This window comes from Propithecus coquereli, unplaced genomic scaffold (genome assembly GCF_000956105.1).
Source record: "Propithecus coquereli isolate 6110/MARCELLA unplaced genomic scaffold, Pcoq_1.0 Scaffold48, whole genome shotgun sequence".
Lineage (NCBI taxonomy): Eukaryota > Metazoa > Chordata > Mammalia > Primates > Indriidae > Propithecus > Propithecus coquereli.
This window is the reverse complement of record NW_012150618.1, coordinates 1069375-1093467: the sequence shown is the minus strand read 5'-3', so window position 1 is coordinate 1093467 and position 24093 is coordinate 1069375. Positions and strand designations below refer to the sequence as shown.

The following is a 24093-nucleotide window of genomic DNA, read 5'->3' as shown; positions in this document are numbered from 1 at the left end:
TGTCTTTCTGGAAATAAAAACTTAGATCAGGGTAAAGCATCATTCCCCTAGGATTTGCCACCATTTTTCCCTTTGAAAAATAAATGTGTAGTTCAATCAATTAATTTGTTAACAGTGAAGTATGGCATCCTCTTCTCCCTTTCCATCTGCCGTGACTTGTGATGTAATTTGATCTAATCTGTTCTAGTAGCAGAAGTAACAGATGTAGGTGAGACAACAACTTACTGCCTCAATAGTTGAAATTTACTTTGTGACTGAGTCAGAATAACAAAATTGGGGTTTTTGAAATTACTGGACTTTTATTACATGCTACTTGCCTGGGGTCTAAGCTACAGAGCTGCTGTATCCTACTCAGTGCTGACAGCGTTTTCGGAAGAAAGACAAGAACTTCCCAGGCATCAGGAAGGCCGGAATGCACTTGGCCCAATACGCCTGACCTTCCACCCACCTGGACTGAGGGTCCAACGGCTGCTGCTCGCTCCACCCCTGCAGTTCCCTGAGCTGGGGTGATGACACGAGTCTCAGTTGAAGGACTATAGAAGGTTACAAGGACTGTGGGCCGCCCTTGCCTTCCTCAGGCCTCCAAGAGGGAGAAGATGAGGGAGGAAAACGCTAGGGGAGGGGCCCATGTGAGAGGCTTAGCTCCAGCCTGCCGGACCTAAACCGCACCCGCTGCTGGTCCAAGCTGTGTGCAGACTGCCTCTCTAGTTCCTGTCGTTCGTCTAGGCAGTTAGACCACGGGCTTCCTACCCGCCTGGGTCCCTCCCAGGACACTGCCTCAGATGTCTGGCTCCAGGGGATACTTGTCTTCATGAAGAGACAATAAGTGCTTGAATGGACTTGCACACTCGCCGCTTGCCTGGGGTCTGTGAGATTAGTGAGAAGGGAGCAGGTGGCCTGAAAGCTGAAGGGCTGCTTTATAGTTGGCAAATTGCTGATTTCCAGGCTGTCATGGGAAGTCTGGTGGTGGGTGTCCAGGTCGTTGAAGCAGGGTGGAGAGACGGATCCCCGTGCTTGCCAGTGTGCAGGCAATCTGGCTATGACATCTGTGCCCCTGCCTGCCACAGTGGAGCAGGAGGAGGACCCGGAAGTCTGGCTTTGTGCACCCCAGCTCTGGTTTCATGGTTGTCAGGGAGAGCAGAGCTGCCCCTTGCCAAAGGAGGGCAAGCATGGCCTTGTCCCCCTGCGAGGACGTCCTCATCCTTGGCATTTTCACTAATCTTGCTGCATCCCCTGGTTAAGACCCGTATGATTACAGAAGCTGTGGAAGGTAGTTTTCTTGATTCATTGTCGAAACGGAGGTGCCAGCAGGGGCTGAGAAACATGAAGGGGACCTCGGCAATGCCATCTGTTCTCAGAGGGTCTCAGGAGAAGCAGAGAGGAGTGGTGGCCAGCAGTGGTGCCCCCGACATAGTCCGGGCAGCACCGTCGGCCCTCACGCTGCTGCGCTTGGCTTCCACGGCCTGTGAGCGGGGTTTCTTCCTGCGGCAGCCATCTGCCTCTCCCATCGTCACTCACCGTGGCTTTGTCTTCCGAACGGTAGGCGAGGGGCTTATATCTTGCAGATCTTTGAATCCTCAATGCCCAGCAGGGCGCCCGGGCCACCCCAGGCAGCCAGTACACAGAGCGTGAATGATTGTCTTCTCTAGAAGGGGCATGGAAATCAGTGACCGTGCAGAAGTGGCGGCCTTCCCTTGTAAATTGGCACCATCTATTTAATATAGTGGAATGGCATCCCTCATTTAAGAGAAACTCGAAAGCTTCGGGGGCAGTGGCTCTCAGACGTTAATAGCCTGTGGCTCCCAACTATGGAGACTCGACTCCTCACTTACATACTGGGGTTCGATGGCTTCGAGGGAGTTCCCAGAAATCTGTATTTTTACAAATTCATGGGGAGATTCTGAGGCAGGTGTTTCGTGAATGTGAATCAAAACTTGAAAAAACACTTCAGGCTTTCAGCTGACATGTAGCTATACCCTCCAAAATTCAGGTGCTGAGACATTTGATGCCCAGTGTGATGGTGTTAAGAGGTGATTAGGCCATGAGGCCTCCCTTGGGAATGGATTAAGGCCCTTATGAAAGAGGCTTCATGCAGCATTAGGCCTCCTGCCCTTCCATCTTCCTCCCTCTGGGGGACACAGCAATGAGACACCATCCTGGGACTGAGACGAGACCCTCCCCAGACAACAGACCTGCTGGCGCCTTGATCTTGGACTCCCGGCCTCCAGAACTGTGAGAAGCCAATTTCTGTTCTTTATGTGTTACCTGGTCTGTGGTATCTTGTTATAGCAGCATAAAAGGACTAGGTCAGACGTGCTCTGGAAAGAGATTCTCCAAGTGGGGAATAAACAACAAAGCAGCAAACCCTGGTTCATTTCCACTGCTTTTATCTTACACCTGGGATTTTTTACACTTTGATTTCTTTTGTCCCAACCCATTTAGTCCCCCAGGTACACTTCAAAATTATTGCAAGGGATACCCTAAATTTTCAGTGCATGGTTGAAACCCGTTGACATATTAATATTTGAGTAGTTTTATAGGAGAACCAAAAAAAATTGCTGCAGGACATGTAATTAAAAACAGTTAACTCTCCAAAGTATAGGATCTTAAAGAAAGTCTATTTTAGCCCCAGAGATTGGCAATAGTCTCAGCCATCCCTCCTGGTGCCAGGGTCTTAATTACTTGCCTCTATGGGATAGTTGTCTTTCCCTCTCCCATCCCCTGCGATCTCGAACTGAACCCTTCCTTGACCAAGTCTACAGACTTAGGTTTATCCTTTTCCCCCTAAAGTCAACCTGTCCAGCTCCAGGTCCCAGTCTGGGGAGTGCCCCTTTTCCACTGCTGGATGGAGGGTAGAGGAGCAGACACAGCGACTGGTCTCCTGGTTCAGCCCCTGGCTCCCCTCCCCTCTGGATACCCCCAGGGGTACAGATGTGGCCTTCTTTGGAACAGGTCCAGAGAACAGCAATATTTAAATCAGCCATCTCCGCCGTATTTGTAACAAGTGAGGCCCAGGCCTCCAGCTGGGGTTTAACATGTTTTCCAGAAATAGTCATTCCCAAACTAGCCCTTTCCCCCCAGGTCTTCATCCATACCCTGAATCCATTCGTATCTGTCTCACAAGGAGTTGCGGTCCCTTGAGTGTCTGAAAACTGTTGTCATCCTCTAAGTTTCCATGGAGCTTCCTGGGGTCCGGATGGCTGCAAGTGCCTTGGCTCCTGCTGCTGTGTTGGCAGCCTGGAGCCACAGCAGCGGCCTGAGGACCCCCAGGCTGCTGTCCCCACACCACTGAAGGGCTCTACCACCCTCCCTTGCTGCTGCAGAAGTCACTGGACTCAAAGGGGAGAAATCTTTTTCCCAGCAGTGCTAAATTTTTAAGGCACATAGCGCGAGTTGTAGGGGCCATACATTTTGGGGTCAGATTGTCTAAGTTTGAAACTAACCTATCAGGCCCATTGGGCAAGATACTCAGACATTCTGTCTATAAATGGAGATGATAATAAAACCCACTTCAGAGAATTGTTTGTTCTTTAATTCAAGAAATGGTTTGCCAGGCCTATTGTTTGTCAGGCACTGTGCAAGTTACTCTTCCATGGTCTTACAGTTTAGGGAGAGAGATGGACAAATGTCAATTTTTTGTTAAATGCAATAAAGGCGGGGTACAGGGTGTTATGAACCAAGTTTCCAGGGGTGGGAAGTTGAGCTCATCACAAGAATGGCCAAGAACGTCTTGCCTTAGGAAGTGATGGCTGACTTGAGACAGTGAGAAGAGCATACCATACCTGCACCCAGCAGGTGCCAAGGCCCTGTGGAGGCCTAGCTGGGGAGTATGCCAATCAACCGCAAGAGGCCATCATAGCTGGAGCTCAGAGAGTGAGGGCAGAATGTCGAATGGAGGCCAGGATCCCAGCACACAAAGCCTTGCAGGTGGTGGTAAGAATTTTGGTTTTAAGACTGGCAATGAGCCACTCCAGGGTTCTAAGCAAGGCAATGAGAGTTGCTACTCTAGCTACAGAGTGGAGGTTGGATTGGCGGAGAAATGAGAGTGGCTTTGTGGAAGCCAGTTAGGAGGTTCCTGCAATAGCTTAGGCAAAAGATGATCTAGCTTTGACTTGGGGATGGTGGAGGTGGTAAAGGTGCAGGTTCAGGAGACATTTGAGCTGTAGAATTGATGGTTTTAGAGATGGGCTGGATGTTGGGGACAGAGAGAGGAGGCGTCAGGGTGAGCATCCTGAGAACAGTCTCATCGCCTGCACAGAGTAAACACTAAATGTAAATGATTATGGTAATAATTTACAAAAGACCACGCCCTTTGGTCTGCTTATTTTACATAATGGTTCTGGTTAAATAAATTTATTTTGGATTAGTCACTCTCCCTAAGACTCGAATTTGACCAAAGGCAGCTGGGCCCATGTGCACAGGAACCTGCCTTTGGACCCTGGTATGGCCCTTCCATCAAGCATAAGTGCCTCTCTCCCCTCCCACCTGGGTGGTGTGAGGGAGGGAATGAAAGGAACATTCTAGCAAGTTCCTCATCCCCATGCAGAACATTCCTCATGGGGCGATCCCATCCCTCAAGGCTTGGCAGCGCCCTGTCTGCCTTACTCTCCGTGTCCCTCTCCTGTGCCCAGGCTCCAGCCTGCTTTGCCCGGATTGAGCCCACACCTGCTTCAGACTTTCCAGGCCCCTGGCCATGCTTCTCCGTCTCTCATTGGCACCCTTGCCCTTCTCACGTCTGGCCCCGGCTGTTGTCTTGTCAGCTGTGAGCCTGGCTCCTCTCCACGGGGAGTCGGAGTCTCCATTTGGCAGAGCTAACATGGCAGCTCCTTTCCTGCTGGGACAGCCCTGCAGGGTTCTCTCTGGGAGGCTCCACCATGGTGCCCCCCTGCAGCCTGCCCTGGTTTCCCTGATGGAGCCGCGGACCTGGACATGCCTGAACGTCATAGCGTGACTCACACCTGGGACCTTCAACGCATCCGTCTATGGGAAGAAGAGTCGGCACAGCCGTGAACAGGAGGGTTGGCCTCTCATGTTCCCAGGCACTGTCACCACCAAAACAATAGTCTTGGCCTTGTTTGTTTTTTTATATTAATAGTCTTTATCTTTTAGAGCATTTTACGTTTACAGAAAAATTAAGCGTAAAGTATAGTGAATTCTCGTCTACCCCTTTGGCCCTCCCTCCCTCACTTACAGTTTCCCTTTTCGTTAACACCTCACATTAGTGTGGTGCCTTCGTTACCGCTGATGAGCCAGTCTTGATACATTATTACTGTACGTCAGTTTCCATTCAGCCTCACTCTTTGTTTCTTATGTTGCGTGAGTTTTGTGTTTATGTGATTTTTCCTCTAATTGGGTTTTCACGAGCGTATGGTGACAGGTATCCGCCCTCACAAGATCACACAGCATAGTTTTCTGTCCCCAGATACCCCATGCTGTCTTATTCAGCCCTCTCTCCTTGCCAGCCCCTGGCAACCTCTGATATTTTTTATTATCTCCATAGTTTTGCCTTTTCCAAAATGTCCTACATGTAATTGGAATCATACAGTATGGAGGCTTTCCAGATGGGCTGCTTCACTTGGTAATAAGCATTTAGGTTCCTTCATGCCTTCTCGTGGCTTGATTGTTCGTATCAGCAATAGTCTTTTCAACTTCAAAGGACAGGATGCTGCCTCCCACCTGGAGCCTTTTGAATGGGATTCGCAATTTCCTCTCAGGCTCTTCCAGGCGGCCTTGCCACATCATCTTCCCGGTCTCTGCGCACCTGCCAACGCTGAACACATTTAGCCAAGGCAGGAGGTGGAAAATGTCTGGACTTAGTGCTCTGCGTTAGGAAATCTGACACCACGGTGACCCCGGATTGCCAGCGGAATGGCCTGGCCACGAGCAGTGTGGTGAGAGGTTTGAGAGTGTAGGGGAACGGTCTTCCCTCCAAGAGTTGGCTGTGTCGGGCTTCTGCCAGCTGCCTTTATGCCATCATAGGGTAACTTGAGTGTTTCCAGCCTAAGAGAATTCTACTCGGTCCCTGAGCATTTCCACTGAAAAGGTGGGTATGGACCATTTTCTATCAGAAGACAGCTCAGGCCAGATCCCTAAATTATTGGGAAGCAGGACATAACCAAGTGTGACTTTTTAGAGACAGGCTGAACTGCTGCTGCCTCTCTCTCCTTGGGTGACACCAGCCCTTTCTTTCGGATCACTCCTTTACTTTTCCCAATGTCCTTATCCATTGCCTGTAGCCAGTCCAATACTGAGCCTGGAGCTCACACAGGGTGTTCACCTCCCTGCAGGGCACCTTGATGCAGGTGCTGCCATGGGGCACGGGGAGTCTTGAGGGCAGGCACTGCTGTAAGTTAGCACAGTGGGCAAGGGGACGGCGGCCATCTGTCCACTGTAACCAGAGCCGGTGGGATGATCTCGTTGTCCTCATGTGTGCCATCACGCCACCACCAATGCTAAGGAGGTTGTCCTTGCCGTCTTTATGGACTGCCCTAGCTATCACTTATTTTCAGATGCCTTATTAGGAACAACCTGCTGATTTTCTTGTCACTTTGGCATTGCTAACGACCAGCTGTGCGTGCTTAGTGTTCATATGCAGAGCAAAGTGTTATTGTTTTCAGAAAGCTCTGCATCTGGGGATTTTTGCTTACATTTCCTTTTCTTTCTTTTCTTTTTTCCCCGCTTTTAATCCTTGTGGTTTTGAACAAGTTGGTAACGTGTTAGTTCTTCACTCGGAATTTCCAGACATCAGGAGTGAAAGATTCTCTGGAAGAGACATTGACAGTGAACATTTGTTTATTTATTTATTAAAGAGGACTCAACTGATCAAATGTGCCCAGTCAATTTAGTACCTACTGACGTCATGTCACCATTTGTCGAATTTGCACGACATGCCTGGACGTGATCGTGCCAGATTTTTATCCCCATTTTACAAGCATGGGAGGTAAGGGTTGGGAGGATGAGTCCCCGGCTCCCAGCTCACACAGGTAAGTGGCGGCGATGGAAGTTAAACCTGGGCCTGCTGCTCTGCAAACTCCATGCTCTGGCCCCGACCCAAGGGATCTCCTTTGTGTTGAGCAGCAGGGCAGCCCGGGGCATGCGTGGGAAGACTGAGGCTTTGGGTGCTTGATTCCCATGCTGCGTCTTGTTCACCCAGACTCCCTGTCACAGAAGGAAGTGGCCTCCTGAGCCATTTGGGACCACGCCTGGTGCATAGCACACACGTCTGCCCCAACTTTTGAGTCTTTTTTTTTTCCCCAGCTGTGTCTGCAGAGCCGTGCTGATCTCTCCAGGGACATTCATTTGCCAGAATGAGTTGTTAAATGTAGGGGAGAGATTTAGGGGATGGAGGAGGCCTGCCTGGTGGGTGGGAAAAAGAAACCTGCATGGTGGGTGGGTATCAGACCTAGGAAAGACCCCCTCAGCTTGGGTCCCCATTGCTTTACCACTGTCCCCAGGCAGATGCCCTGGCTTAGTCTAGGCAGCCTCCCCAGACTTCTGGGGCTGGGTGCTCCCTGGCCAGGCCCCTCCCTCAGTGCCTGGGCTGCATTGCTGACGTGCACACTCACCGTCGCACCGGTCTGCTGCTGTTTAATGGGTGTGCACCGGATACCCGCCATCTTGCAGAATGCAGAATGCCAGGTGCCTCAGCCAACTGCGGTACCTGGTGGAGCTCCTGAGATGTTAGTTTTCTCTTTGAGGTTTGGATTAGCAGTGACCTATATAAGAGCTTGTTGGCAAGAGCGGAATGTATATCATGCTATGCCCTAGCCCAAGTCACTTGTCATTTCTTACCAGCATATTCCTACGGCCTCTTAAGTGGTCTGTTTGCTTACGCCCTGGCCTCCCTGCAGCCCACTCTTCACAAAGCAGCCAGGACGATTGTTTTAAAAGCGAGATCAGATCATGTCATTCTTTCTTTAAACCCATCAGTGGCTTTTCTGTTGCTCCGAGTGCGAGTCAAAGGCTTTATAGGGGCCTCTGGGTCTCCACATACCTCTCCCCAGCCCCAGTCGCAACTCTGCTATTGTCACCTGGGCTCCTGGTGGCTTCTCACACACAGCTTGGCTCTGGCTCTCCTCCCGCAATGCTGAGCTGCCCATCAGATGTCTCTCTCACTGAGCCCCACCCTGTCACCTCCCTATTTAAAATTCCAGTCCTACTCCCTATCCCTCTTCCCCGCCTAATTTTTATGGAAAATACTTATCACCATTTGCCACACATTGCACTGTACTTATTTGTTTATTGTTTGTCTTCCCTGTTAAGGTTAATCCCCACAAGAGCAAGTATTTTTGTCAGTTGTTCGTTCCTTATCCCTGGCATCTAGAACAGTGCCTGGCAGGTAGTAGGTGCTCAGTCAATAGGTGTTGCATGGATTTGCCTGGTGCTCCGAGACCTGATGTAGATGTGCCTAGTTCTAGAATAATCTAACGTGACCAGTAATTTGAGTCTTCATGTCTACAAGCTGGTATTTGTTTTATACCGCTGATTTGTAGGATAACGTCACTCTTGCTCGCTGGTATCACAGCGTGTTTTCCTGAGCAGGAGGGACGAGAGGTGTCCTGAACTGGGTGCTGGGGTGGCACCACGGTGGCTCTTCTCCTCCCAGCTGCAGCTGTCAGGTGTGCATGCATCAGTGCCGCCGCAGTGAACTTTGGTGGGAGAGAGGTAGGTCAAGACCTGCTCTCCTCGGTGCCAGGAACAGTGATTCCTGTAAATATTATCTGAAACACCCTTCCACTTTACCACAGAGTCGAGTTCAGTGAGGCTGTTTTGATTTTTTTGAAGGAGGAGTTGGGGCCATTTTGATGTTTGGCTCTGAGCAAGCTTCAGCTGCTGGAGGTTATTTAGCTTTTAAAACAAGTGCATATTGGGAAAATACTAGGAATATGGGATGCAGCTGGAATGGCATGCACTTGTTCACCCATGCCAGTTCCGCTTAAGGCCATCCTTCCTCAGCCCCTCTGAGTGGCCCGGCCACCCATGCAAACGTGTGCCCAGCAGACTGGACCCCAGGCCCACACCAGGCAGGCTCATCTCCATGCCTCGCCGGCGTCCCAGCTCATCAAGCCTCCGTCTCCTTTGTTCTTTACTCTGGTGTCTCACGTACCCTTCTCAGTCTGGATTGTAGCATGTGCTCTTTGGTCTTCAGGAGCCACGGCTACAGATGATTTAAGAAAATCAAAGTTTATTTCCTTAGGAAATAAATGGGAGGTAAACACATTGAGATGTAAGACCTAATGCGTTTTAAAATGTATATGGTTTTTTCCTCTAACTCTTGAGTGACAGTTTGGGAGTGTATTAGTCCATTTTCTGTTGCTATAACAATACCACAGATGCGGTTGTTTATGAAGAAAAGAAATTTATTTATTGCAATTCTGGAGGCTAGGAAGTCCAAGGTCAAAGGGCTGTGTCTGGTTGGCTTCTGGTGAGGGCCTTCGTGCTGCATCATAGCATGGCAGAAAAGCAGAAGGGCCAGTGAGCGCATGTGACAAAAGGTGGGACAACAGGGGCCACCTGGCTTTATAACTGCCAGTCTCGAGAGAATGACAGTAATCCATTCATGTGCACCATGCCCCATGACCGAATCACCTCTCAAAGGTCTCACTGCCTCTCAACACTGTTCCATTGGGGACCAAATTTCAACCCGAGTTTTGGAGGTGTCACACCACATCCACGCCATAGCAGGGAGGATGTAGGCATTGAGGTTGGAAATCATTTCCCCTCAGGATTCTGGAATCATTGCTCTTTGCTTCCAGCGCTCAGCGTTGCTGTTGGGAGACCTGCTGATGTTGATTCTCTGTCCTTCCATGTGTGACCTGTTGTCCTTCTGAAAGCTTCCAGATTCTTCCCTTCATCCCCGACGTTATGATATTTTGCAGTGGTGTGCGGTTGGACAGGTTGGGCTCCTTCTTAAGTGGAAAAAATTTCTTGTAGATTCTGGAGCTGATTTAAATGTTTAATATTATAATATTATTTAAATATGTAACACTTAAAACGAGGTATAAACTTTTTATGCATATGGTTTTTCCAATTATAAAATCACATCAAAATTGCAAATTAACTATAAAGTACCCAACCAATGAAACTGAAATGCAAACATTCATTTACTGTGACGGCTGACTTCATTCCTTTTGTAACAGGAATCAGGTAGAGATTGCTGTGGCTCAGTGTCCTTTGAGTGATATCATCTGGCTTCCCCTGCTGTCAATGAATCATTTCATTTATATATTAAATCTACCCCATGGCTTTTTTCTCATTAGCCACAAAGATTAACGTGTAAACACAGAGTGGGCCTGGTACGACTTGGTTATAGCATGGCCAGGCAGACCATTCTTGGAGTATGCTTGCTTACAGGAAGTATTTTGGATTGTCATTAAAATGAAAACATGAAATGTAAATATTTTCAGAGACAGCTCACATAATCCCAAGGATTCAGTTCTTTTTATGGGCTTCCTATACCAGTTTTTCTCCCGTATGCATATAGAAAGGTGAGCTATAAGAAATTTTGCTTGGACGGGCGTGGTGGCTCACGCCTGTAATCCTAGCTCTCTGGGAGGCCGAGGTGGGTGGATTGTTTGAGCTCAGGAGTTCGAAACCAGCCTGAGCAAGAGCGAGACCCCCGTCTCTACTAAAAATAGAAAGAAATTAATTGGACAACTAAAAATATATAGAAAAACTAGCCGGGCATGGTGGCGCATACCTGTAGCCCCAGCTACTCGGGAGGCTGAGGCAGGAGGATCGCTTGAGCCCAGGAGTTTGAGGTTGCTGTGAGCTAAGATGATGCCATGGCACTCTAGCCCAGGCAACACAGTGAGACTCTGTCTCAAAAAAAAAAAAAAGAAATTTTGCTTGTTTTTCAGACGAATGTTTGGACAGGCCATAATACGCTGGTGTTTGCCACTCCCTGCTCCCGCTGCCCATGTTTCTCCGTCAGCTGCCACAGTTTGCACAGTAACTTAATCCCACGGTACTCTACCATCTTATTTTGAGATGGAGATTGCTGAGAACTGCTAGCTACGGTCATTCCCAGGGAGCTGCTAAGCTGTGTCTCACAGAGCTTGGAAACCATGATCCCTTTTCAAGCTAAGTTTTAGCTTGAACATTGCTGCCCACCCCCTTTACTGCTGTGGACAAGAGAGAGCGTTCGTATTTTTTCAAAGCTGACATGACATCTGACTTGTTTCACAGTATAAATTTTCTGGCCAATTAGAAGTGTGCGTGCGAGTGTGTGCATGGTGTGTGTGTGTGCATGGTGTGTGTGTGTGTGTGAGAGAGAGAGTGTCACTCCAGGCCAGCTGTGTGTCAAGGCTCTGCTTGAGTTGCATTCTGCATCCAGGTCTGGCTGCGGGTTCTGTGGTGTGGCGTGCACCTGCGCGGGGTTAGCAGGGGATCCCGCTTCTTCCTTCTAGTTGGGTGGGGGTGGCAGGCGATGGCTGGCGTCTGCACTGCATGCTGGCTTGTGAAATGTCTTCAGGGTCCCGGGCATACTCCCTGTCATTGTTGTCTTTTCCCAGAACTTCTCAGGCTCACAACTTGGGTCTTCTCTTTACCTTTTCCTTTTTTCCCATCCACATCCAGTTCCTCTCCAAATTCCATCTGTTTTTTCCTTCCCACTTGTCACTGTTTTAATCTTCTGTTCACTCTTGCCAGGACTCGCCTTCCAGCCCTGCTGCCTCACACCTGCACGAGTAGCTGCTTCCTGGCAGCCTCCTGCCTCCTCCCTGCTGCCGGGGCTGCAGCTGCACCAGCTCTTGCTCTGGAGCCCTTGGTGGCTACAGTGGGCTACAGTCTCTGTGGGACAAGGGGAAACAGGCAGCCTGTGGGCCGATGGATTTTGTTTGTCCTACACAATGATTTAAGGAATTATTAGCCAGCTTTTAAAAATTGGGATTTTTTTTTTTTTACTTTAAAAATCTTTATTTTCCATTTTTCCTGAAAACTTAGAAAATCTGGCAGCACTGAGCACATATTCCTAAATGGTGACAGAAGTTGGGAGTGGAGTGTTCCCTGCTACCTTTCCTTGTACTGTTTTCCCCAGTTTGCCGCACCCCATAGACATTCCCATTTGCAGCCTGAGCTGACTGACTCCCAGGCCCAGGACCGTCCTGCACCCACATCTAGAACACGCGGCACCACTTTGCCTCCTGTGGGTGTTCTCCGCTTCCTTCCAGATGTCCGAAGCCTGCCATCCCACGAGGCCAGCTCGCCCCCTCTTTCCCTGCGAAACCGCCCTGCCTGTCCCTGGTGGAAGCTTTCTCTCTCCCGGAATCACGAAAGCACTCCGGGTTCGTCTCTGGCTGTTCTTGCCATTGTGTGTCATTTTGTTTGTCAGAACCGTGCTTAGACGGGCCATCCCTCCAGGGCTGGAGCCTCATAGCACCTGCCACACAATGCGTTGCACACAGAAGGACGCATAGAGATGGTCCAGGCACTCGTTCTGTGGGTGCCAACAGGAAAGCCTCTGACTAATGTGGGCAGGGCTGGCTGGCAACTTTCCCAGCTGTTCTGAAGATGATTGTGTCACTTCTTGTCACCAGAGCCACTGTTTGGGGACACCTCTTTAACATGGAAAAATACCCAAATACAACGGCACTTTGAGACACCGGAGTGGGCCATGGGTGTGTTCGCTCCCTTATAAGGGGCTTGCTCTAGTACTAAGGTCATTCAGTGATACTGATCTGAGATCAATGTACAGAAGAGAGAGCTACATAGAACTTCAGTTGAATTTAGAATACTTCCATGCTTCTCATTGAAAATATTAAATCCTGAAGCCGTACAGGATTCCATACTAGGTGCTGCCTTTGCTTCCTGGGGCTCTCCCTTGTGTCCTTCCATTGCCCACATCTCTATGACCTTCTCACCTGGATTTTCTTTCTGCATCACCAGCATTCAGAACACCCTGCGACTCTGCCTCTGCCTCTGAGAAGCCTGGCGGGGGACTGGGAAGCGGCAGAGGTTGGTAGGATGTTGGTAGGACGTTGGTAGGAAGTGCCCATGGCTCCTGATAGTTGTCATTACTCAAGCGTGAAGACCTCTGCTTAGTTTGCATCCGTTTTCCCACATGGAAAACCAAGCCCAGGGCTTCCTGGCCACATGCCCTTGGGGCGTGGGAGTGACCTTGAGGTGCCAGGTCTTTCCGTTACTCCCTCAAGTTCTTTTGAGGGGGAAGGGGCTTTGCTCCCCAAGTTCTGGGCCAGAGGGTGAGTGTGCCCTGGGCAGCGCTGTCCAGTGGAGCCTTCTGCGACGATGCAGGTATCATCTCCCTTTGTGCTGTCCAGTGCGGTAGCCACCGCCCCTGTGGAGCACTTGAGATGTGGCCAGTGTGACTGAGGAGCTGGATTCTTAACCCTATTTCATTTTACTGAATTCAAATTTTAATACCACATGTGCTTACCACATAGGACAGCCCACATCTCAAGTGTTGGGAAAATGGGTCAAATGCGTACCTAACGGAGAGCCGTGTGCAGTCCCGGTGCGAGGACGCCTGGTCCACGGTGCCCCCTGCGCCGGGTGGGGCTCTGAGCGGCTACGCAAGTCAAAGCCCGTCTCCCCAGACTTGGCAGGGCGTCAGGAGTGTTTGAATAATGACTGCAGGGAAACCCCCGTTGCTGGGCCATGCTGAGAGGGCAGGAGTTTCTGACTGTTCTTTTATGTCCTTTAAGAATAGCAGACACCGATCTCCCCTTACCTGGGGTTCCTTTAGCAGGTTCTATATGCAGCTTCCTTTGCTGGATTTTAAACCATGACATAAATATATACTTTGTGTCCACCAGGTATAAATGCTGAACCCAAAGGACGGTTTGCGGGGAGGAGGGAGGAAATGCAGGGGAGGCTGTGGAGACTCTTACGCAGAGTGAAACTTGGGGCTTTACCTCTTTGGCTCAGCTGAAATCCACTGTGGGTGTTTTGGTGCTATGTGGTCGTTATTAGAGCCGAACCGTGCTGCGGACACAGCCGAGTTGATCTGTAGCTGCGTTTACTAGAGCACAGGCCAATCACCTCCCGAAGGTGCCACCCCCAGCACCACCGCAGTGGCAACCAAATTCCAGCGTGAGTTCTGGAGGGAACATACATTCAAACCTTAGCATATCCTTTTTTCATCTTTTATTATTGTTATTATTTTACAGATTTTTGACTCTAATAAGATTAAGGATGTTAGAACTGCCCCACTAGTTTAGGTTCTGTTTTCCTTCTGGGTTTGTTTGTTGCTGTTGTTGTTATTTTCCTCGAGCTTTTTAATATGGATTGTGTGTTTTCCAGTATCGCAGAAATACTAATCAGTGCTCAGCTGTCTTAGCCCTGTGCTAGGTACCATTCTGAGAACTTAATATCAATTAACTAATTTGATCCACACATTAACCTTTCGAGGTACTCGTTCTTTACTATCCCATCGTTTACAGGTGAGGAAACTGAGGCCAGAGAAGTTAAGAAACTTGCCCAGAATCACACAGTGAGTTAGTGGCAGAGCTGGCCTTCGACCCAGCCTGGCCGGCTCTAGAGCCTGTGTTTCTAGTAGCAGAAAGATCACCCTCAGCCTTTTCCTCATCAGAACACGTCAACTTCCTATTTCTCAATCATCAGCTTCTGCTAAGATTATGAAGTCCAAATACGAGAATTACGTTGAGGGCTACAAAACCTCTCTTCCATTAGGTAGAACTGCACAGATGACACCTAAAACACTCACACTGATAAATGCTGGTTTTGAAGTGGGGAACAGCCAAACAAAGGATCTAAACAGAAATTCTCCACAGGAGCAGGAACGAGTCACTAGGGACTCAGGGGGAGGGTTGTTTCTGGAATTTTCTGGCCCTTGGAGGGCCTGCCCTCAGGAGCTAGTGTTACTGAGGGTAGTGTGTCATATTCCTCGGTTTCCCCAGTGTACTGGGGGCTCAGTCTGGTGTTGGAACACATACATACACAAAAGGTTGAGCACCGTTACTTAATAAGTGTGTTGTACTAGAAAGGAAATATTTGGAATGTCAGCCTTGCCTGGGAAGTCAACGCAAATTGCTTACACAGAGCAGTTAAGCCCTGGGCGTCCCCACGTGCAGCTTTCTCTCTCCCTCCTGCAGCCGCTCCTCAGCCATCCCTGTGGCTGGAAGCAGTGGGGCTGCAGGTGACTCTTAATGGGAAGATGAGGTGCGAAATGGCAGGACTCTGTTATTCCGAAATGCCATTTATAAAGGTTTAGAGAAAACTTAGGTATCGGAAGAGATGAGGTAGCCAAGGTCTACCTGTGCTGGAAGTTCAGATTCCAAATGAATGAGGTCTTTCACCAAATCCATCTGGCCATTCTTGCCCTCTTTTCTGGACTGATGGCTTTGGTTGCAGGAATATTAAACTTGACCTGCACTGACTGAAACAATGAAGGGGGTTTACTCGCTGGCCAGCAGGCAGGCTTCAGATGTGGTTTGACTTGGAGACTTGGTGATTTTATCTAGAACCTTGTTTTCTTATTCCTCCCGGCTCTGCCCACCATGGAGCCAGCCTCATCCTAAACTCAGCTTCTCCTCGTGGTGGCATGGTGGCTGCCAGCAATGTCCAGGGCCACGCGATTCCTCAGCCTGCTCTCAGTGTGGAGGGGCGAGGAGGATGCTCTTGCTGAAAGAACATCTTTTCCCAGGGCCCTGTTGGGTCTCAGTTGAATCACACGCCCTCTCTTGAATCAGTAGCTGGGGCTGGGAAGATGCTGATGTGCAAAACCCCCAGGTGCAGTCAGGTTTTCCACAGGCTCAGAGCTGGGAAGGGAGAGGCGGACCCCTGGGTAAAGACTGGGGGTGTCTCCAGCAAAGGGTGGATGTTAGGTAGGAGCTGCAGCTCTCACTACGCTTTCTGTGATCGTCTGATCCCCTGTTGTATACTTACGGGTGCAGCTTCCTGCTAGAAAGTAGAAAATGATCATTTTTGAAATATTACTTTTTACTGCTTTGTGTCTGTTAATTCTCCTTTGCTCCCCGCCCCCACTTCCTTTTCTCCCTCCCTGTGTTTTTCCTCCCTTCCTTCCTTGTCCTTCCTCCTTCCCCATCCCATCTTCCCTCTTCCTATCTTTTCCCCTTTCCTCTATCTTCCTTCCTTCTCCCTCCCTCCTCTTCCCCTAGTCTCTCCCTCCCCCTTATTACCCATCCTCCTCTTTCAGCTGATGATCTAGTCATTTATTTAACTCAATCAAGTTGGTTTGGTGCAGTTCAGTTTCTCATTAAATTAAATGCTGCTCTTCCCCCCACCCCCACCCCCTTCCCCGCAGGAAGAAGAAATGCCAGATGTAGAAATTGACATTGACGATCTTCTCGATGCAGACAGTGAGGAAGAGAGAGCTTTAAAATTACAGGTAAGTAGTTTTCTAGAACCTTCCGATCATGGATGCCTGAATCCACTTGGGTCTCCAGAATTTGGTGTGAACTGATGTTGCCCTGTGGCGGTGTTGGCAATGGCAGTTTGCAGAGAGGACAGCAGTGGGCTGCTAAGTATTCACCCTCGTGACCTGCATCCCTGATGACAAAGCAGCTCCTGGCTGCAGTCAGTTCTCAAAGCGCCTTGTGGGTGTGACGTTCTCCAGCCTTGCTTTCTTGGGGAAAGAGCTGGTTCTGCCCCCAAAGATCCGTTCACTAGGGAAGAAAGTGCTGCCCACCGGTGTGTGGGAAGGAGAGGGGCTGAGCCAGGACTGAATATCCAAGCCCAGGGCTCTGGCTTCGAAGCTGTGGATTCTATCATTCATGAAATTGTTTCTAGATAAGATTGCTTATGATAAAATCCTACTTATTAATAGTAAACTGTCTTTTAGTGGAAGACACTCACAGACAGCATTGCAGTACAGCAATGGATATTGAGATGTCTAATATTTCCTTAGTGGAGAGCAGTAAAATACAGTACTTTTTTCTCTTCCCACAGCAGGTCAAATATATCATTTTAAAATCTGCATTTGGGAGTTTCTAAAACCAATTAACCTTTACCTGCCATTGTTGTTAGTGTCTACTGATAATTACTGTTAATGGCTGTTGATTATCACCAATGGCAAAGGGTCACTAAAGCAATCAAAGGGCACATTTTAATATATTAATGTGTTTAATGTATTAATAATTACTAGTGTCCCTTAAGGGGTGAACAGGCTTAGTTATAAAGATTATTTCTTATTGATAGATTCAGTTGGGAAACAATAGCATCCCAGTTATAAAGTTAAAAAAAAAAAGATAAAGCAGACACCAGTTCTATGGAAAATGTAATGACATTAAAAAAGCTTTGTTAAAATTGGCTGGGCACAGTGGCTCATGCTTCCAATCCCAGCACTTTGGGAGGCTGCAACGGGAGGATTACTTGAGGTCAGGCGTTTAAGACCAGCCTGAGCAACAGAGCAAGACCCCGTCTCTACAAAAAATAAAAAAATCAGCTGTTCGTGGTGGTGCATGCCTGTAGTCCCAGCTACTCAGGAGGCTGAGGCAGGTGGATTGCTTGAGCCCAGGAGTTTGAGGTTACAGTGAGCTGTGATGATGCCACTGCACTCTAGCTCAGGAGGCAACAAAGTGAGACCCTGCCTCCAAAAAAAAAAAAAGATTTTATTAAACTCGAAAAGGGGCTTTGTAAGCTATCATCAGGTCACCCCCTACCCTCCCACTTTCCAGGTGAGGACATCAAAGCCTGCAGAGGTTATGTCCCAAGCTGAACTGTGGCTGAATCAGTCAAACCCCTTGCTATCCGAGTCCAGTGTGATTGTCACCATCTCACACAGGCTGTCTCAACATTAAGTATATCCAGTTTAATATTAACCAGGTTGCAAACCCAAAGGAAAGGTGTGTGCGTGCATGTGGGTGTGCATAAAGTCAGCATAAAAAGTCATGGGCCAGGTGGGCAGGTTTGAAACGATGTGGACCCCTCTGGGTTACATTCAGTTAATGGAAGGAAAACTGGAGTGTAGGGATAGCGTTCCTGAGGAAGGCCGGTCGCCTGGGTTTTGAGCGGCTGAGTTAGTCCACATCTCTGCAGACTACAACCTGGTGGATACCTAGTATCCCCATTCTTCTCTATCAATAAAATAAGTTCTTTTCCTCAATAAGATATTTATCACTTCATCAAAGGTTATATTTTTTCAATTCTATAGTAGCATAAAAAATAAATATTTTCCTATTCAAAAAACTTTTCATGTAGCATGTATGTGTGCATGCACTGAAGAACACACTAAGCGTACAACTTTTTCTATCTTCACACGACCAGCTGGTGCTAAAATAAAGTGCGTTTCTAGATAGTCAGTATGAAGTCTTGATTTAACATTGTACAAATAATACTATAAAGATGAAATGATTTTTAATTCCACTTTAAAATGATGCTGAATTTTAAAATAATAAAACTGACTTTCTGTGTGTTTAATTCTAGGAAGCTCTTGTAGACTGCTACAAACCAACAGAGGTAAAAGAACTACTTTTCCTAAATGCTATGTTTAAACGGTTTTATTAAATCAATTTGTCTGTTTTTAAAGCTAAACCACAATAAGTGGGTTTGATTGTGTGTATACTAATTAGTAGTTATTATCCATGAGTGCTTATGTTTGAATAGTACTAACTTCATTATTTCTAAGCCTAAACATAGCTAGTTCAGAAAGACTTAAAACTAATGGGGCAGAGTGTATTGCTTGCTTTAGATAAAAGCCAAACTTTAAAGGAAATTGTGAGAGATTTGGAATCATTTTAGTAAAAGTTTTAGGTTTATAACTGGTTCATACATTCTATTAGTTTATAGACATGCTTTTTTTAAAAAAGCTTAAAGTCAATTCTGTCTTCCAAAGAATTATCTTTACTGGGGGGAAAAAAATGTTATGTTTTGTTTAGGTATTTATCAAGTGTATAACTATTAGTGTAAAAAATAATGGATATTAATGTGATTAGACCAATATTAGCAATATGCAATATCAGCATTTAATGGAGACTCTAATGACTAAAAGCACAGGGTAGAACTTAAGGTTTAAAAATATTAGCAAAATTCAATTAGGAAAATATTAGCAAAAGAAGTACTCTCCATTTGTTCCTGTGATAAATCAGAGAAATCAGAAGACCCATCAGCTGTTTTGGAGTCTGTTTGTAACATCAAAGCAATGGTTCTAACAGCAAAGTTTCTCGTTTTCAAAGAAGTATAATTTCCAAGGGAGAGGAAAGCACACTTTTACAAGAGTTTGTAGATTTTAATGACTTGGTTTGAGGCTAGTTACCTATTTGAGCTTTATTTTTACGACCTCCAGTTTTAGTTAAATCTCTCAGTCATAAATATGTTTAATTTTAGTTGTCTAAATATATACTTTTAAGTCAATGTAATTGGTACTGATACTTTTGAAAACCAAAAATTATTGTGGGGCTTATAAAAAGAAAGGAGTAGTGCCTTTCCCCACCCATCAGGCCCCTGCCCTAGAGATATATATTTTATATTTATGTATTTTTATACAATAGTACTTTTAGCTATTTCCCTGCTATTTACTCTTGTATTCTTAAATGTGCATTTGCTGCTAGTTTTTCATTCATTGAATAAACGGGAAAGATGATAGCTGTCTTACTCTCCACATAATTCCTTTCCATCTATCCCCTTATCAAAGTTATTTAACAGTATTTTGATAAATCAGTGGTCAAGGTTTATAATATTATAATTTAAACAAATATTTTTCACTGCTGAGCCAACAGTGAAATATGCTCATGGCTCCTCCTTTTGTATAGCCCTTTGTTTTTCCCAGAGTTGATAACCACCTTGACTTTTATTTTGTCTAATACCAATTACTGTTTTTTTGTTCAACTCTTCAGTGTCTTTGCCAGACATGGAATATATTCCCATATATATTCCCATTATATATTTCTGTCTGCTCAAACACATCATTACCATCCCCCTGCCCCAGACTTTCCTCCTGGTGCCTCTATATAACAATATAGGGAAGTTTTCTCTGGGTCCACTGAGTAGCTGGGTCCTTTTCTATTCTTGTGCTGGGTACTTTGTAAGCTCTTTTAGTCTGAAGGCATGTCTTTCAGTTTTTCAAAAATTGTCTTTTATTATTTCTTTTTTTTGAGACAGAGTCTCACTCTTTTGCCCAGGCTAGAGTGAGTGCCGTGGCATCAGCCTAGCTCACAGCAACCTCAAACTCCTGGGCTCAAGCAATCCTTCTGCCTCAGCCTCCCGAGTAGCTGTGTGCCACCATGCCCGGCTAATTTTTTCTATATATTTTTAGTTGTCCGATTAATTTCTTTCTATTTTTAGTAGAGACGGGGTCTCGCTCTTGCTCAGGCTGGTTTCGAACTCCTGAGCTCAGACAATCCGCCCGCCTTGGCCTCCCAGAGTGCTAGGATTACAGGCGTGAGCCACCGTGCCCGGCCTATTATTTCTTTATTCTTTATTATTTTTATTTATTTCTGCCTCAGTATTCTATATTTCTGGCTTTCCTGTTATCTAGATGTTGTGTCTTTTAGATGGAGCCTCTGATTTCTCCTTTTCCCTTTTATTTTTCATCTTCTCGATCTTTTATTCTACTTTTTAAAATAGTTCCTTGACTTTATTTTCAGGCCTTTTTAATGATATTTTAAAATTTCTTATTTCTAATATCCAAGAATTCTTTCTTGGTCTCCATTCACTCTTTTGTTTTAGTATTTCTCCTTGTTTCATGGATACATTTTATTCTCTTTTCTCTTTGAGGATATTAATCATGTTTTCTTTTCTTTGTTTTTGTTTTTAAGATTATTCTGTGTTCTGCATTGTGTCTGTTTTCTTTGAATCCTGCCTTTTTCCTGCCTATTTTATCTATCTGCTGGTTTTGGGCAGCATCCCCATGTTTGACTAAGAGAGAACAGTAAGCAGATTGGCATGTGTGTGTGTATGAGGATGGTTTGTCCATTGGTAGGTCTCTCTGTGGAGTGACCAGGTCGCAAGCCAAACTGTTTCATGATCTGTTGTATGTGGAGTAGAAGGACTCTGTAAAGAGTTAGTGTTTCATTATCTTTTTTCTGGACAGATTCAGGTTTTTTTAGAGTTTGATACTCTAATCTCTTGCCTGAGGGTTGACGGTCTGACTTCAGGCTTTCTGGAAGCAGAGAGGAGGAGGCGGAGACCTTACTGTTTAGCGCTTTGGGGAGTAGAGCTTCTTTATTTAGTGCTATATGGGGAGTGAATATAGGAGTTAAAACAACTAGATATTTGGAGAGTGATTTTAAATTGTGTGACTGGTTAGACAAGAACAGTAGGATTGTAGTCAGGAAAAGTGATAGATTATGCAAATGAATGAACACGTGACATGGTGGGAGGGCTGCTGCAGAGAGTAAACCAGACTCGCTATTTATTCATTTTGTTATTCCCTTCTTCTTCAGTTTTCATCATAGGTGGAGAAGTTCATGCTTTGGTTACTTGGCTGGGAAAGTCTGGGCTTGCAGATTTCTCTTCTGACTGGCTCTGCAGGCAGCCAGGAGTAGAAAGTCTCTCCACTTCCTCACTGAAACCAGCCCTGCTCCCTCCCCATTTTTCTGTACTGTCTAGGGAACAAAATATTTACACTAGTTAGCAGCCATGCAGTTAGATGAAAATGGCGGGTCTTGCCCCCGGAACAAAAGTATTGCTCATCTGGTTTCTATCCAGAGGCTTAGGAGATGAAAGGATGTAATATCTGAATATTCTTCAGAGTCCCAAAGAGAAGAAAGAAGAAAAAAGAGTTGGAGTTTCCAAGTGAACATCTCTATTCTTTTTTTAGCTCATAGTGTCTAGGAATGGAAATGATGTAAAATGCTTTTCTGTTATCTAGATGTTGTGTCTTTTAGATGGAGCCTCTGATTTCTCCTTTTCCCTTTTATTTTTCATCTTCTATTAGATGAAATTTTCATTCAAGTTCATTTATCTATTAAAGGATCACTTCAGAAAGGCCGGACAGTTTTGCCTTTGAGCTTATGTTCATAAAAAACAGTTTTTACTGATGATAACAATACTAGGTTATATTTTCCCAGAGCTCTGTAGTTCACATTGCACCAACATGCATTTTTTATTTAATCCTCATCATTATTGCTGGAAGTAAAGAGGGTTTGCATAATTTGCCCAAGATGTCAGAGACGTGAGCAAGGGTGCCAGGACTCAACCCGAGGTTCTGACAGCTGATCTGGTCCTCTTTCTTTCCAATCTGCCAGTCCTCCTGAGCTATTTGACTCAGCAAGAGATTTGGGACTTTGTTATCAGTTAATGAATTTGAGCCATAGAAGGGGTCTGCGATTTCCCTGAGTTCACTCAGCTGGTAAGTAGAGAAGTCAGGATAGGTATTAAAGCACATAACATAAAACCTCACACATATTAGCTCCTTAACATGCTAGTTAAATCTGATTCTATACAAGGTCATGCTTCTCCATCATATGTTAAATATGCAAAATGCCCCAATTCACTAACAATGATATTCCTGAATGACTAAATTTGAAGATAAGACTTTAAAGAGTCTGCTGATTTCCCAGAAGTGATATTGTTGTTGGTGTGTCACTTTCTGTCATTTACTTAGGATCCATGGTTTCATCCCATGTGGGCCCCTGGCTAATAGGGAAAGAACTTCCGTTTCCCCATTTTGATTCATATTCAGACTGTGGACTTTCGACGTGTAAATCTTCCCGACTCAGGCCCTTCAAAACACAGCAATATAACTGGTCACCACACTAATGTATTAGTGATTGATTAGTAGTAATGGTATTTTAGTTCTTTCCTTTTGAGTAAATGCCATTTCTGATATAGTTGATAATGAAATAAAGCCAAGTTAAGGGTAGCAAAAGGATGTTTCTATATAATTCAAGAAGAAAAGGAGTAATTTTATTTTGGATGTTACTGGATTTGAATGATCAGTAGTTATGGGCTAGTGGATGTGGTGAAAACCAGGGGTGGGGATTTGGGAGCCCGCAAGCCAGGTAGGGAGGAGTTCCTTGTCCTTTTTCTCTTTCTTTGCATGGTTTCCAATCTTGGGATTACATAGGAGCACCTCCATTGTACCGAAATGATGGACGGAAAATGCACTTAATGTGGGCTTGAGGGCATCTGCCTTACCATCTGTTGGGGGAGCTGTCAGTCCAATCAATGAGCTTTTTTTTTTTTTTTAAATCTCTTTTTATAGTTTTCCATGCCGTTGCTCTCTGATAAACACCATGTTTTTCCTTTCGTGCATTTATTTCATTTTTTGAACTAGAGGTTGTGATATAACCTATCATTTTAACAATCAAAGCCTATAAATTGATATGCACCAGCTCATCCAGAATGACTAAGTCTGAGAGTAGACGGAGAGAGTCATTTCTGGGTCCCCATAATCTGCCAGGTAATGGAAATGTCATGGCCATGTGATGGTGCAGGAAAAAGACACCTGATCTGGTTTTTAAATAGAAATCGAGCAGTATTTTCTGAAAGGCAGGCCAGCTCTGTTGTTCTTGTGTTGGCAGTAGGGAGACAGATTCTCCTTTTGCAGTGGTTTCATGTGACTGTCACTTTTCTGATGGGCTTTGGTGGTGACTATTGTCAACTCATCCTGTTTACGTCAGATCTCTCCCCATTTAGCATTTAAACCTATCTTTTAAAGTTATTGTTCATCTCATATATATGGAAGTACTCACAGTCCTTCTGCATTGAGCTGTTTACAGTGGAGAAAAAATATCAATGGGTATCTACAACACAGAAAAATCGTGTGGGCGACTGGAGGAGACACAGCTTGGGGTTTTACTATATTCTTTTTATTTGTTTGCTCACCAAATGTTTATTGAACATCTGTGTGCCTGTAACTAATCTAGGGACTGAGACCTGGCAGTGAACTTCAAAACCGTTTTTTAAAACAACCTCTTAGAAAGCCACAGTTAACTGTGGTGGGACTTTAAGTGCTCGAAGAATATTAAGATAGAAGTAAAGGACAGACGTGCCAGGCTGTCAGTTTATTCAATGATTTGCTAAGTTATGAACCAAATTGCTTGACAGAATGTGTTTTTCAGGGGGTCTACACTTGCTAGAGAAAGCAAAGGAAGCAGCCGTGTTATTCAGTTTAACGGAGCTGAATGTCCAAGGCAGGGAAACCCCTTTCTCAAGTCAGATAATTTTCATCTGGCTTCTCATAGGGTTTACTCAAAAAAGACTGCAATCTTA

General features: G+C 45.9%; 1 protein-coding gene across 1 annotated transcript in view; it reads left to right on the top strand.

The window, feature by feature from the left end:
• PPP1R14C (protein phosphatase 1, regulatory (inhibitor) subunit 14C) overlaps positions 1 to 24093 on the top strand; it is an 85316-nt gene that overhangs the window by 44326 nt on the left and 16897 nt on the right. The window contains exons 2-3 of the mRNA XM_012655543.1: positions 16244 to 16327; positions 18364 to 18396. Of these exons, the coding sequence (XP_012510997.1) occupies positions 16244 to 16327; positions 18364 to 18396 (117 nt within the window). The remainder of the gene's footprint in view (positions 1 to 16243; positions 16328 to 18363; positions 18397 to 24093) is intronic.